Genomic DNA, 16,451 nt, shown 5'->3' on the forward strand with positions numbered 1-16,451 from the left:
GAGTGCCCAGACACAGTTGGAGGAACCCCCAGTAACCTCAGTCAGGGGTCTAATCAAACAGTTAGTTTGAAATACACAGGGCCTGGTAATAATATCATGAGAGCCAGAATGCTAAATGGGTAACCTAATATGCTCACAATAAAGATTGTTTGGACTAAGAGTAAATTCTGCAACTGCTTCCTAATTGAAATTTCATTGAACATTCTAGAGAGATGTAATAGCAATGAAACCTTTTGCACAACTCTGGCTGCATCGAAACACTTGTGAATTCCAAACCTAACAGGCAAGATCTGTACCTGAGTCATATTTCGACATTCTGCATAAATGCTGTAACAGGAAAGCAAGTTATCAGCCACTCATGCAGTGCATTGTTTTTAATGAGACATGCTTTAGAATAAAGTTATATATCAATTTATCTAGGCCACGCTGCAAACAAACTTCCAGTAATCAGAATGTCATGGTGACCACATAATTGAGAACTGAAGAGTTCCAGCCGTTGGAATCATGCAATCACAGAACCAGGAGAGCACATAGGTGTATGCTGCTAGTTCTCAATTTCAAATTTTAAATTGTTTTTCTTACTATCTCTGTCCCGCTGGTCAGCTCTAAACCTAATTATTTGTTGTGAGGAGCATACCCACCAGGAGAGAATGTGAAGAGAATGAAAATCAGAGTATGGAAATCCCCAGGGGAGATCAAGACAACAATAAAACCTGGCAAAGGAATCTAACCCTTCTCACTTTCCTGGAAAGTGAGAAGGGTTAGATTCCTTTTGCATCTAAAAAATTATAATGTTATTAAAAGGTTTAAGTTACATTAAACTTTCTTTTTTTGTTTTACATTGTACTTATAGCAGGAACTTACTCCTATTACTCTCTGTGACATCATTCCCAAAATTGCACAGCTGCAAGAAGGAGGAATCAGAATGTGCCATTTGCCAGTTCCTCTATCCCACCTATGTTCCAAAGAGCCTTTTACCTGCATGTGGCCAGGCTTTTGGGAGTCATAACAGCAGCATTATTGTGGGTGGGATGGGAATAGCAGAGAACTTACCACACATAATACTGCACAAAATCATATAATTGAAAATAAAAATGTTAACCGACATACAATAATCATTGGAAACTAAATGTAATATTATTATACAATGAAATTAAAAGCAAAACGTTAAAAATGTGTTAGACACTAACAAGTAACATTTGTTGATCCAACTTTAAACATGAGTTAGATAGAACAAGAGAGGTAGGGCTTAAAAGTCATACAAAATACTAGCGAGGGCTGAAACATTATAACAACCTAACAAAACACAATATCAAAAACATGCATCTGGCCAGGCCCATAAACTGGTTGGTTAACTTCGGTTTGGCTCATCTACCTTTACAACATGGGGTCCATCAATTGTGACCTTCACCATGATTTAGACTGAAGACATCTTTTGATCAGGTGGATGGGGTCATACTTTTGAGAGCACCACCAAATCAGACATTTTAATAGGCGTTATAACTCACAAACAAAAAAGGACAGCTTGCCAGACTTCTTTGTATATCACTTTTGTTTAGCAGAAGTTCGAGTGAAATATAAACAATATATAGCACTGCCTCTCAATCAATATATCAGCACTTAGGTCTTCATGAACTGACTGCATTTGCATACAGATCATTCAAGCGGAGACTAAATGACTGACAGGACAGAAAGCAAATAGTTGAAAAAGGAGATTCAAGACAAAAAGTGGATTTGATATTACTGGATAATACTTGTAATCCATCAAACAAATATGTGCTCAATTGCTTCTAATACTGGCTGTGTAGAAGTCATAGTGTGCAGGGAAAATGGACTAAAGGCTTTTGAGACAGTAAAGGATTATATGCAAAATAAAGGCTCTTTAGATTTAAAACTGTTGGGAAATAGGTAAAGAGCTATTGTTATTGTATTGCATGTAGATCAAAGAAAGTTGTAAGTAGAGCTAACTTGGGTCAGAATCAAATGCTACTTTGTACTCTTGTATTTTTACACTGAATATTAAACAAATTGTATTTACATTGGTGACATCAGAATTGTCAGTAAGAAAGTCTCTGGAAACCATTTATCCTTTTGAACAGCATTAGGGCATTCAATGGGACCAATAAACTGAACTGCAAAAGGAAAGAAATAATTTAATTCCAAAATAAGAACAGCTGAGCGCTGTGATATTAGTACAAAGGCCTTTATCCTGGTTCTTTGCAGCCTATACTACACAGGTGGGGCTGGTTACATTTATAAGAGCCTCCTCCCCTTACCTGCCCAAAGTCATGTGACTACTCTGCGTGCATGTAATATACACACACACAGCCTTTTCTAGTTTTTTTTTTCCTTTTCAGGTTTTGTTTATGAACAAGTTTTTTTCCCCCTCAATATTTTTTTGTTTGTGAAGAATATAAGAAGAAAGTTTTATTTGTGAAGATTATAAGAAGGAAGTTAAAAAAGACCTTTAGCAGCAGAGTCAGAACAGTCAGCCTTAAGTTTGCAGAAGAGAATTTTGTTCTCTAAACACAGCTTCCTCTGTGGTGTAACATGTCCTGGAGAGGAAAAGAGTTTTTTTTCTAGCTGACTCTAATGCTTGTCCGGTCTGGAAAGCTTCCTTTAAATCTCTGTTCAGCCCTATACACAAAAACAGACACATGCATTTCTTTACCTGCATTGTGATTCTGGCTGGTACTGTATTATTCGCCAGGGGTGAATCTTTGGAGAATGTTGTGGAGCTTGAACTACAGCTAAAAACTAGCGGGAGACCTCCTTTAAACCCAAGGTTCCTCTCTGTTACTATTGATGCCAGCCTTGCTTCTGAACCAAAATACATTACTTTTCTTAGGTGAGTAGCATTTTACTGTTCCTATAATGATTATTAAATGTTCTATGTTTGACTGCTATGGGAATTCTAGGGACAATGCAGAATTTTAGTGTGTTGTCTTGGCACACCTTTATTTTTAAATGTTTCTGGTTTTCTATAACACACATTCACCATAAAAACATTTGTTTTCTGCAAATAACATGTGTGAAGACTATAGGATGCTCCAAAAGTGCATTTTACCAATATAGTGCAGTCTATTTCAAATTTTCTTCTTAGAGTATATACTGGATATTTCCAGTTGCATTTGACAGGGATATGGATATTAGACGGGATATGGTTGTCGTAATAATGGATCCCCTAAAAAGGCACTATCCATGTATAGTCTTTGTGCCTTCTCTGCCACTATAATGCAGAGACCTGATTTGTGTGCTAACAGATGCTTCTTAATAAGGAAAACCTACAATTCTGAGAAAAGCTGTTTCCTATAAATCTCTTCTTATCCTTGATTACCCCTAATTAGACAGCTTGGTCTTTTTTTTTTACCATTTGTTTCTAAACCTTCTGATTTCATTTTGTTGTGCTAAAATCACAACTTTAAACTAAATTTTTTCCTTTTTAAAATAATGTGCACATTGGCATTAGAATGACTATGTAACATATATATATATATATATATATATATATATATATATATATAGGCAGCAAATATGTTCCTTTCCCTCTCTAAAATGTTAGCTAAACATTTTGTTTAGCATTAGATTTTAAAAGTGTAACCAAAGAAATTAGTAAAACTGCATTTATCATACAGTTTAATAACAAATGGAAAGTCTGATCTATGGAAAGCCCAACCTCCACCACCCAATGTTGAGTCATCTGAAGACATAAAAAAAAAAGCAGAAAAATCTTGACATTCCACAAAAAATATACTTCAAGAGCAAATAATTCCAGACACATGTGATGTCAGCAGCCGGGGCTAAGATAAGATTTTTTAGTGTGTGAAAGCTTTTTTAAACCCCTAGCGGTCTATTTTACTTTTTAGAATTGGGGGGAGGGGGGTGCTTTCAATGCTACAGACAAACTGCTACAATTTATGTTTGACTTGTATCTAAAAAATGACCACCACCCTGGTTTGTGTTATAATCCTCTATTTTCTAACAACGACGGCCAAAAGTTTCTGGATATTAATTTACTATTTTGGCAATAAAAGCAGTCCTAAAGCCATTACCTATATCTTATAGTACCTTTTGAAATCAAGTGGATAAAAGCAGAAAACTTTTTTTTAAGATGCCTACCTTTCTCCTGGGAAAGGGGTTACTCTGGGTCTGATGCATTGGTGACTGTTCAGAATAGGTTTTTCATGGAGCAGAGTTACTGATTGACTAGCTCTGCCACAACACAAACTATGACAATATAGATAAAGAAGCCAGACAGACCAGAAGCAAGTGTGTCCCTGTGAGTACCAGTATAGTCAACTCCTAACATTGTTTTGCAGAGAAAAGTCAATCTGTTGCTGCCACTGATAGCATATGTATTTACAGTGGTATCTTCAAGTTTATCCAAAGCCAAAACTTTTATTTCTCTAGATTTGAATGCATGGGGGGATGCGTTATGTTTCTCATAATCATCAGTAATGGCACTTTATTCCTCCCACTGACCACAAATGATGGGGTCCAATACTCTCCCTTTGCTTGCCAGTGATGGGACTACATTCCTCCCCTTAACCACAAATGGTGGGGCACCAGTCTCTACTGATACTGGATCATTTATTAATTCCCCTGACCATTGATGCAGAAGTATTTACTACCCCCACTGTAATTAGGAAATTGTATAAGTACCAATGCAGTAACACTTGTCTAACTGTTGTCCAGTGGAAATCAATAGGTATAAAAACTGCTGTTTCTCAAAAAAAAAAAAACTCAAACAATGACTACTGATGCATGGGCATTTCTTACTCCTATTGCGACTGATCAGTTGCATTTATTTCCCCCACTCACCACTGTTGCAGAAGCATTTGTTACTCCCATTAACCATAACATAGAAGCATTTATTACTCTACTGGCCTGACTGAATCATGATTGTTAAACAGCCAACTGCCATGTCTAATGTACCTCTATGGATTTAAGTGTGATGATAACCAAATGTTCATAACCAAACAAGCGATACATAAATCAATGATCGAGGGTCTAATTCTTCCCTATTCCAACAAAAAGCTTAGGGCTGGGCATGAATACTAATAATGTTAATTAAAAAAAAATTGTTTATATGTATACTTTGTAACTATGTCTCTATGTCTATAAATAAGGACAGACTTGTATGTTATGTATACACTCTTTTTCCCCAGCCCCCCCCCCCCAGTCTCCAGATGTTTGTTCAGAACATCAGACTCCCCTGCTTAATATGAATAATAATGCTGTGAAACAACCACAATGCTCCTAATACCATGTGACTTAGTCTGGGTAGGCTTTAGGTCACATGGGGAAGCGTGAGCAAATTTATTTATGACAAGGTAAAATGCAACTCAAGATAATGTGTTAGTTCGCTAAAATGTGCAAGAATAGTGTAGGAAAAAATTATTACGCTGTACGTGTGCTACTGACAATAAAAAACCAGGTTTGTTCACATTAAAGCTGAACTTCACTTCTGGGTTGAAATTGATTAATCCTATTTCCCTGCACTCTGTCACAAGCGTTAGAGACAACAGCCTTCAGCCAAGCTTATTTTATATCCAGTTTACTTCTCATCTGTCCTGGCCTTTCTCCTTCATTTCTTTGCTTATGTTCTAATGTGTATGAGTGGCAGTGCTGTGTGTTGAAAGTTTAGGGTTCTGCAGTTGTGGTATTCATTTTACACAAACCTCTGCTAAACTTTCACTTGGCGGAGTTGCAAAGCAGTTCAGTGTGAATCATGGTACTATGGGTTTGTGTTTCCTCTGATACAGTGCCTCCGTCAGTGGCAGAGGGATATGGAGCATGTTTTAGGATTACCTAAAGTCCTTGGTTATGCAGGAGAAAGTGTGGTTCTAATTTCAGTGAATAAGGGGAAAATAAAGCATTGCCTATTTGTCTGTGAATGCTCTCGGCTATCTAGGTCATTGCATATCTAGTAGTATTATGCTCATTCAACTCAACAATACTAGTAGTATTATGCTCATTCAACTGGACTTTTCTCGTAATGTGAGGACTCTGTAGCTTTCCAAGAAACTTCAGCAGTTCTACCAGTGCAAAGATAATACCCCAGTATATGTGTTGTGTGGATATAAATGTTGGAGAAAAATCCTTACACTGGTAGAACTGCTGAAATGGCCTAGAAAGCTACGAAACATCTTCAATATTACACGCGCAAGTCCAGTTGAATGGCCGTAAGGGATAACAAATATTACCGGAAAGCTAGCTTAAAAAGACATAGAAAAATGGCAAATAATATTTCTGCACAGTGCCTAAACAAAATGTTTGTCCTGGTTCTCCATGAGCCTTACTGTGATTGGTCTTGGTGTCCTAGTGACTTTGATTGTATGTCCTTGTAGCCCCTGTACAAAACCTAGCAATATCAATCAGGGGTTTTGGCGGAGAAAGACTTTACACTTCTTAATCCATTTAAACCTAACACTGGACCCCCATTTGGAATACACTTCTATTTTTCTGGAAATTTGTTAGTGTACAATCTTTCCTTTTAACCATACTAGGCAAAGTGACAGAGTAACTTGAAAGCTTCTTATTATCCTGGTACACTGATGTACCACATTTGTCTCTTGGCTTTATGTAACTGCCGTGCCATCCTTCTATGGGGTACATGCTATAATTAGTCATATTTAGACAAAACCTTTGGATTCTATGGCCATGGAATTGGTTGGTGTGGGTATGGAAAATTGAATTGCTTAGTTTTTAGAATAAAGTAAATATGTACCTAATATGAGCCACATTTATATGTGCCATACTGTCATTGGACTTTAGCTGATAGTTCTCTCTGTAACTTTTTTTTTTAGTCTAATATTAAACATACCTGATGATATAAAAAAGTTAGCAATAGCAGATCATTTACTTCTAAGTGAAGGTTATATGGCTGCCTTCCCTGCTTTCTCCTCCTCCATCAATATGTCAATGATATTTTTAAATTAAGTCTGTGTTCAATAATACCACATTAGATCCTGTGATGACATGGTGGGAGGGATTGTCAGTGCCAGTCTCAAGTGTTTCAGCTATTTGCAAACATTGTGGTTAAAGGGGTCTCATTCAAGTCTCTGGAAGAAGTCCAATGGCATACCGCCTGGAGACGCGATGTCAAATTTCAGAAAAATTACTGGACCACAGGCAAAAGCTTGAAAAAAAAGTGATTTTAACCGGCTTAATTTGTTTCTAAGATAACCAGTGCTTTGGGGAGTTTAAGGACTGGTTAACAGTGAACTGCAGAAGTCCTGCTGTAAAATGTCTTGTCAATTGGAACTTTGTAGTGACACATATAGTCTGATGATAAAATATAATTAGTATGTTAGATGGTGAGTGGGGGGGAACCAGGGAAGTAAAGTACACGTGAGAAATCATAGCTTTACTTTTTTCTATATTTAAATTTAGCAGTATGTGTACCTTTGCAGGTCAGCAAGAACTTAAAATGTTTTATTTTCTTCTAGATCTCAAAAATTAATCACTTTAACAAGAGGTTTATCTCCTGCTTTCTTGAGATTTGGAGGAACGCAATCAGATTTCCTGTTCTTCGATCCAGAAAAAAATCCATTTGAGAAGGAAAACCTTTTCCGGGATTTTAATTTGAGAAACCAAGGTGACCTAAGCTTAATAAAGCAATGCATGTTTTTTCTGTGATCAAAAAGACGGTGATGTTAAGGAAAGTAAGAGAAACAGTGGGTTGAGAAGGAAAACGTTAGTAAAAGTACTTTCAGTCTATTTAGGACTGAAGATAGAGCAGGAATACATCTTTAAATTGATGTAACTCCTTGATGTAACTTTTGGATGGGAATGATGGTTGTGTCAATGTACAGGAAATGTTTTGTTGTAAGGCCCATATGTAAGCACGGTGAATTGTTCTGAAAACAGAAAAGACAAGCTTTGCAAGCTAAATTGTGCAAGGATGTGGTCAAACAGAAAGAGCAAATAGTGTATTGTTTATTTTGTACTAGATAAACAATTCTTTAAATTTATTGTAATATTTATTTTTAGAGATTTTTACGTTTAGGGTGTCTGTGTTTTAAGTTTGTGTAAAGCACATAAATATGTACAGTATGTGAGACAGCAATTTGTTCATTACATATAGCAGCTCAGTCATTAATTCTGAGTTTAAACTAAAATTGTACATATTGTGCATGGGATGTGTATAGTGGGTGCACTGTAGTGCAGATGCAGGCACACAGGAGAGGGTTTTATCTGTGCCTTTCTCTCAAATTGACAACTGCACCATACATAAACATGTACATAAGTCCCAGGGAAAGGAAGTGAGGGAATAAAAAAACTGGGGAAAACTTTAAACATTCATTGCAGTAACCAAGATAAAAGTAATATTTGGAGTGCTATTAGATTTCATGAAAGTAAAGTTTGAATTTCAAGAAGAAACAATTCTGTTTTCAGCAATTCATAAGTAACTTTTTTTTTTTTTCAGCTAACAAATGCGAAGAAAACAAAGCTCTTTATGTGCAAAATAAACTTCAAGATCAGTGGATATTCCAAGAGCAAATTATACTCAAAGGAGAATTTCTTAAAAAATACAAAAATTCTACAATAACAAGTAAGTTGATATTTTTAATAATATATGTTTATTTTATATAATTTATTATTGCAAATTTGCCCTTATAATTTTTTTTTTTTTTTTGTAGAAGAAACCATAGATCTGTTGTACGGATTTGCAAACTGCTCAGGCTTACATCTCATTTTTGGACTTAATGCCTTGCTGAGAAATGCACATGATCAGTGGAATAGCTCCAACGCCAAACTGCTTATTGATTACTGTGCCTCAAGGAAGTATAACCTATCATGGGAACTAGGCAATGGTAAAGTATTAAAACACCTAGTGGTAATAAAAAAAAAAACTTGAAAAAAAAATAATTCCACTTGCCCCGTCCAATTCCTCTGTGTGATGACCCCTTATTTTTTTTTTTTTAATTACCTTGACCCTGTACAGTGTAATCCTCTTCATATCCCCTTTATCAGTCCAATGACTGCAATAAAATCGATCCTTTGGATTCAGAAAGAGATTGATGATTGGTGTATTAAGCAGGGCAATTTCTCCTTTCTATTGCATGGAGATACTTTCTGTTCATAACAAATATAAAAACTGTATCTTTAAGTGTATGTAAACTTAAAAACAGAAATGTGATATATTGCAAGTTAGCAGTCATTGATGTGGTGGCAGCATTAGCTTCCTTATCTGCATTTTTTCCTGGTGATCCTGCCAGTAAGGCTTGCTGTAATGTACTTTATGAAGTAGCTTCATTGTCACCCTACATCAGGTATTTTTGGGACTGTAAGTAGTTTCCTTACCTTGTCTTTATATTATCTGTTTAAAGTGAGAAGGTGCCTTTTAAGAAAAAATACTGTTAGGTGGACCTCCTGTTTTTTTACTGGTTATTTTTGTCCAGAACCAAACAGTTTCAAGAAGAAGTCTGGACTACATGTTGATGGCTTTCAGCTTGGCAAGGATTTTGTACATTTGCACAGGATACTCGGCAAGTACCGTTGCTACAAAAATTCTGGACTCTATGGTCCTGATATCGGCCAACCAAAAAAATCATCTCAAAAAATGCTGACAAGGTAAAAATTGATGTACCTTTCTTGATTACCTTACCTTTCTTGAGAACACTTGAATTAATTGCATATCCCACCTTGTGCTCCTTGTAACAAATAATTACTGATCTTCGGCACAGGCACCTCCATGTACTACACTGGCATCCATGGCAGAAGAAATATGGAAAGAACGAGAGTAGAAGTTTTGATGGCTAAGATTATAATTATGTAATCCTAAACAATTCATCATACATAATTACATATAATTATACAATATATCTCTGAAGTGACAATACCACCTTGAATAGCAATATATAGTTTATATTTCTTTGCTGAGTGTGTATATACACTAAGTCATGGTAATAGACTGATGCATTATTTTATGTTTGGCACCTTAAATGATTATTTTATGTTTGGCACCTTAAATGATTACGTATTGAAACTTGTTACAAGAATATGAGTAAATGCAATCTCTATATATGTAATACCTATGTATCTGTACTATACCTCTCTGTTTAGACCATTTAGTCCATAAAATATCTCTGAAGAAGCCAATGTAGTCGAAACGTGTTGGGTGAAAGAGATTGACACGGTTATATCAATGATAGTGGTATTTTGATGCATAGCAAGAATATCCCAATCCCATGATTACACAATTGGCAAAAGATCTATCGTATAATTATATGTAATTATGTATGATGTATTGTTTGATTTACATAATTATAATTTAGTCTTCAAAACCCCTTCTACTCTTGTTCTTTCTATATTTGTTGTACAACACAACAAGGAAACAGAGACAGACATGAAACAATCTCCATTTTTATTCCATGGTAGAGGACAGTGCAGCTGGCATCTTTTGCACCCCAATACATGTGTTTTGTGGCTTTTTTTATATGATATACTGGCTTGCTGTTCTATTGTATGTGTGAACTAGAGTTCTCTTTGCTCGTTTGCTTTCCAGTGAACATGAAAGTGGCTATTCTGTCCACTAACAACCATAGTTACCAGGATACTGTTTTGTCTTGGACAGCTCTGTACCAACTCTGTAACAGTAAGGTGGGACATTTGTATATGTTAGTCCTGTCTTTCTCTTTGAAAAGTGTTTTTTTTTTTCCTTTTTTAATAATGAATGAAAGGTTTAAAACTTTGTCACTTTTTAATTGCTGTCCATGTCTTCATTGAAAATTTTTCCCTGTTGACTGGGACAGGAAACGGGAACAGTCTATCAAGAGGAACATGGTTTTATTATCTTTTTAAGGTGGTATTTCCACTTCCCCTTAGGGAGACTTCTTTAGGGAAAAAAATGCCACTGGAAGGGCGTTTTGGAAGGGAGTGTATTTATTTCCCTGATATACTCCTGCACGACAGACTGCCATATATAATTTTGGTATACTGCAGTTTTCAATGCAATGCAGAGGGGTAATTTGGTGACAACAAATGTGTTTTGTTTCAGAATTTTCCCATATCAAATCTAAAGAATACAAAACAAAAGATTAACAAAATATGCTTTTTTTTTTTTTTTGCAGCTTTCTAGAAGCAGGTGGTAAAGTAATAAACTCTGTTACTTGGCACCAGTAAGTAGAAACATAAACGTTATTGTAATGCATTAATTTTGCTCTTAGTAAAGCATAAATCAAAATTTATCAAATAAATCAAGGTTTTCCTATGAAAATATTGTCCTTACTCCCATCAATCTGTAGTGCGAGTCAAATGTCAGTGTCCTTCCCACAAGTTTATGGGAAAAATGGGGTTTAAAAGCCCATGCATGGTGATGTGGCATTGTCACACAAATTTTCAAAGACTCCACACAAGGAGGGCCTCACTTTCAGGGACAGTTTAGAAGCTGACCGGTGGTCACAGATTACTACCTTGGCTTCACACAACGTATCTCAAGCTTTTTTTCTTTCTAGTTTTGGATAGTGATGGATTGGAATTGACTTTGATTGCTGCATTGGACAGTGTTGGAGATATTTATTCTCCATTCCTGTTCCGCTAACAATGCTTTTACCAGACAGCATGTGAGAACAGCAATGCAAAGTTTTTCTGTAGTAGAATAGAAGGTTGCCCTTCATTAGATTTTCTTTCATTTTCTGTCTGAAATAATTTAAAACATGAAGCTAGAGGGAAATGTTTCCAACAAAGACTTGGCTAGAAGTAAAAACATTATGGGGCATCGTATCCTTTCCCAGTCTATAAAATAAAATAAAGATTTTAAGAGAATTTTTTGCTTTGGTCAATACTTTTAATGACTTGCAGTTGTTAGTTCATAAAGTAGTTAGCATGGCTCTTACTTTTTTATGTATACTAATTGCAATTTATCTCTTTAAACTATCAATAGCTATTATGTTGATGGGCGAACTGCTTCTAAAGAAGACTTTCTTAATCCTCATATATTGGACTCTTTAGCTTCAGAAATAAAGACTGTATTGCAGGTATGTATGAAGCCATTTTTGCAGTGCCTCCAAGCAGGGGGTCACTCCTGACATCAAGCATCATTACTAAGCTGATTTTTGTAAAAAAAAAAAAAAAAAAAAACACAAGTTATGTTAAACTAGTTTTTCAGGAAGTAATAGTTTTTTCAACTTGCTACTAACATAGCAACTTTTAGTGGTAACTAGAAAGGATAAGTAAGGGTTACTTTATTGCCCTTCTTGTTTTCAATTGTAGAAATCTATTGGCTTCCCAACAAACTGCTAGGTGTTTATTATTTAAAGAAGCTACTAGTAGAGGGTAATTACTTTGTGATGTAGCCTGGATTTATTATTAGTGTAGGGTATTATAAGTGTATTATATGGAAAATTATAAATTTTTGCCAAATTGTCATAAAAATATTTTATTTGCATTAGATTGTTAATCGGACTGTTCCTGGAAAGTTGGTATGGTTGGGTGAAACAAGCTCTGCATATGGTGGTGGAAGCCCAGGATTGTCAAATGCATACATTGATGGATTTATGTAAGTATGATAGCGACAGTTCAAAAAAGTCCAGTCCAGGGAAAACTAACAATTACTCATGCATAAGGTTTCTTTTATAATGAACCTCCCATAATTCTAGCTTGTGTGCACAGACAAACATTAGCCTCCATAAAGCAACCCTAGAAATTTTAAAGGGGGGGGGGGGGGTTGCGGGAATGAAGGATCTTCATTGGCCACTGAAGCACTTTTCTTGTCTTCTTGAATAAAGGAATGCAAGTTTCTAATGAATAGGATCCCACTTTAGACCCTAAATCCCAAGTAAAAGTAATTTCAAAACGAGAGGTTTTCTGGCTAGGGGTAATGGCAATCCTTTTTTATATACTGTATAGAGCATAATCAAGTTTACAAATGGCTTCTATGCTTATTAGCACCTTTGAGGCCCCTAAGTATTTAACATGTGAGTCTGAAACTCAAATGTAGCTGTAATCGGCACTATCCATTACCTTCTCAGAGTACTATCTGTAAGAGCTTGCACAAAGAGCAATCTAGTATCTTAACCTGTAATATTAAAATTTAACAAACTAACAGCCTTTAGAATAACATAAGAGAAAATCTTTGTGGTCCACATGTATTTATACTACTTGTCTTTACACTATTTGTTTTGTACATTTTTTTTATTTTTATCCATTTACAAATAAAAACATAAAGTCACTATCGCACTTTTTTTTTTTATTCTGAACAGGTGGTTAGACAAGTTGGGACTGTCTGCTAAATTGGGAATTGATGTGGTTATGAGGCAGGCTCTTTTTGGTGCAGGATCGTACAATCTGGTGGATTCTGATTTTGAACCTTTGCCTGTAAGTTATGCAAAAATCCATATTGTTCCATTTAGCCACCCTAAGTACATGGTGACAACAGGGTAAATTGTGCGTACTAGTTTAATGCTTTTTATTGTTGCCTGGTTGAAGCCAGGTGGTAAAAACACAGGTCAACCCCAGAATGATCATGGCTTTACTACACTTGCTTTCTTGCTTTAATGTGTGTTGCATTAAGGCAGTATATTCATTATAAATGACATTCAACAATGCAGGTTTTAGCCTGCGTCAGGTGCTATTAAATTTTCCATATTTCTGTCAAAGCAAACCCTAAAGAAAAGGAAATCGTTCCTCAGAAATGGGGGAAGAGTGTTAATTTTGGTATGTCTCTATGCTATCCAAGCCTAAACATTTTGGATGGAATTGAGAATTGTGCATTTAATGGCAAATGTAAATATTTCATTTGAGTTATTGATGGACTTAGGTGTTGCATAATAATGAATATAATATTTATAAATAGGATTATTGGTTATCTCTGCTGTTTAAGAAACTGGTTGGATTGGTTGTCTTGAATGTCGGCTTTAAAAACCCCAAGAATATAAGTGAACCAAAGACTCGGGTTTATGCCCATTGCACAAATGCTAACAAGTAAGTTTTTTTTTTTTTTTTTTTTTTGTTTCTTTTTATTTTCTGTAAATGTGTAATTTCTTGAGTATTTGATACCCCCTCCCGCTCTCTATAAAAACCATGATAACTTTCAGTAGTAAAAAAAAAAAAAAACTAGATAAGATAGATGCACTAATTAACTAGGTGGTCCATAAAGAAATACCTTCTTGCATTGGTGGTATGTGGGAGAAAGGCCCCTTACATCATGCTAAGTGGTAGAGATTCCCCCTTACATCTATGATTTGGTCCGTGCAAGAATGCTCCCATGCTGGTTTTCAATGTTTTATGCGCTGGCCTTCAGTGGGGAAAGTGTAATTCTCATAGAGAGCTATGAAGATCATTTGTCTTGGTAGTTCTGCTTAGTGGCATTGGCTCCAGAATTATGAACGCTGGATTGGCAAATATAAAAAACAAAAGTAGTTTTATGTGTATTCAGCTATTTGCTTTTATGTGTATGTATACAGTGACAACATATTAAGCAGTGCTTATAGGTGATAGACTTCATTGTCTTTCAAGGGGGGGGTCACAATCGAATATCTCTATCATCGTCAATAACAGTCTAGGGTCCATTTTTTAAGAAAGCCAAATAACCTTACTGTATGCTCGTGGGACAATAGAGCCAAATGGAAGTGGCCACAAGGAACCCATGAAAACACAGTTAGAACATACAAACTCCATGCGGATGGTGTCCTGGCCAAGATTTGAACCTGGGACCCAAATGTTGCAAGGACAAATGTTCTAGCCAGTGAGAAACCATACTGCCCAAATCTTGCCTTCTCTTGAAAAGTTGTGCATGGCTTCACCTCTCTTGCTCTTATCTGTCTTTTAATGTGATGGGTGACTTCACATTTACAAGATGAGGTACATATATCCTAATCTTCCCTATAACTGGTTTTACATTTAGTTATTCTCAGATTGTACACTAATGAGATATTTGGCATACTAAAGGTCTGTCTTTATTTTACCAGTCCAAAATACAAAAAGGGAGATGTTTCCATATTTGCATTGAACCTGAACAACAATTCCCAACAAATACAGTTGCCAAGCTCTCTGTCTGGAAAGTTAATTGATGAATATCTGCTTCTACCTGGAGATGGAGGACTTTTCTCCAAGTAAGTCAACCAGGACTATGAAAGTGAAGTACATACATTAGTGCTGGCCTGAGATATCTGTACCAAAACATATTTTTTTTTTGAAGATTCTACCCTTTCACTTTTCAATTGTTTGTTTCCTTAGAACGGTCTTGCTGAATGGTGAGGTGCTGAAAATGGTTGATAATGAAACACTGCCTACATTACATGGAAAGGAAAAAGCTCCAGGCTCTGCTCTTGTTCTCCCTTCTCTAAGTTTTGTCTTTTATGTTGTAAAAGATGCTGAGGCCAGTGCTTGCTTGTGATTTCTAAAGGAAACGGCTGCCTTATTGGACACCATTTAAGCCTCAGTATGAAATACTGGGCTTTCCTAAAATTCTCCATACATCATTCATTTTAAGAAAAGTTTTAAAAAATTGAAACAAAAGTGGACCAGATTCCATGCTGACTCTGAAATGTGATATGGACAGCTGCACCCTATTTTTGTGGCGGAACATCCTAAAATGAACAATATCTTGTGCGTTGGTCTCCTAATGAAGTTGCAGAATTGTCCTGGGACATAATCCAATATTTAATAACATGGTGCGTACAGCAAGTGTTTACATAAGTCTGTTTCATTAAATTATCAGCCTGCCATCGCCAAAGTGCCAGATTGATTTGGATTACTTATTGCTAAGAGTGTCCAAACTATCTATTATAGTTTTGTTATCATTTACAAAAACTTGTAAGGAAATTTGATTTGTGTGGAAATGTTGTTTTTTTTTTGCCAAATGTTGCTTTGTGTGCAGTTTATTTTATCTATTTTTAATATTATGACAGAATTTTTAGGTGTGTGTCTTTTTTTTTTTTTTTTTTTTTTGACAACTAAAATCTACAAAAATCACCTTTTTACTGCCTTTTTTTGTATTGTATTTAAATCTGGTAGCTCTTTGCACATATTTATATATATTTTTTTTAAACTTGAATTTGCACTGTTTTCTCTTCATCCGAAACTTTAGGATGATCTTGTGTACTGTGTTTGTTTGATAATCAATAATGTATTTCCTCAGGTATGCACTCTTGCTGCTGGATTTGTTGTTTTTAAATCAAGTGATTTTTGCTAAACTGTTCAGTAAATTACTGATTGTGTTATAGTTTGTTTTTCAATTACTGTTACATACATGAATGAGATTAAAGACTTGACTCTTTTCAGTTGTCACATGTCTTTTGTCTATTTTGTCTATTTTCTGTCAATACAAAAGTACATGAAAATGTGTGCTTTTTAAGAAAGAATAAGGACTGGATTATTTTCTAAAAACTATATAAATGTAAAGTTTGATATTACCATTATGTTGTGCCATGCTCTGTTAATAAGAGTATAAAAAGCCTAGTTAGACATTAAGAGGCTTGCATAATGGGGGAAAAGTAGAGGGG

General features: G+C 35.6%; 1 protein-coding gene across 1 annotated transcript; it reads left to right on the forward strand.

The window, feature by feature from the left end:
- Window positions 1–2,436: 2,436 nt before the first annotated feature.
- Window positions 2,437–16,225, forward strand: HPSE (heparanase). Its single transcript, XM_072405476.1, has 12 exons — window positions 2,437–2,848; window positions 7,452–7,600; window positions 8,432–8,557; window positions 8,646–8,819; window positions 9,408–9,579; window positions 11,079–11,126; window positions 11,891–11,984; window positions 12,399–12,505; window positions 13,209–13,323; window positions 13,802–13,929; window positions 14,916–15,059; window positions 15,184–16,225. Exons 1-12 carry the CDS (start codon window positions 2,658–2,660, stop codon window positions 15,341–15,343), a joined length of 1,608 nt encoding a protein of 535 aa, XP_072261577.1. The 5' UTR covers window positions 2,437–2,657; the 3' UTR covers window positions 15,344–16,225.
- The last annotated feature ends 226 nt before the right edge of the window (window positions 16,226–16,451 follow it).

The sequence above is a fragment of the Pyxicephalus adspersus genome, chromosome 3 (assembly GCF_032062135.1).
Source record: "Pyxicephalus adspersus chromosome 3, UCB_Pads_2.0, whole genome shotgun sequence".
NCBI classification, from domain to species: Eukaryota; Metazoa; Chordata; class Amphibia; order Anura; family Pyxicephalidae; genus Pyxicephalus; species Pyxicephalus adspersus.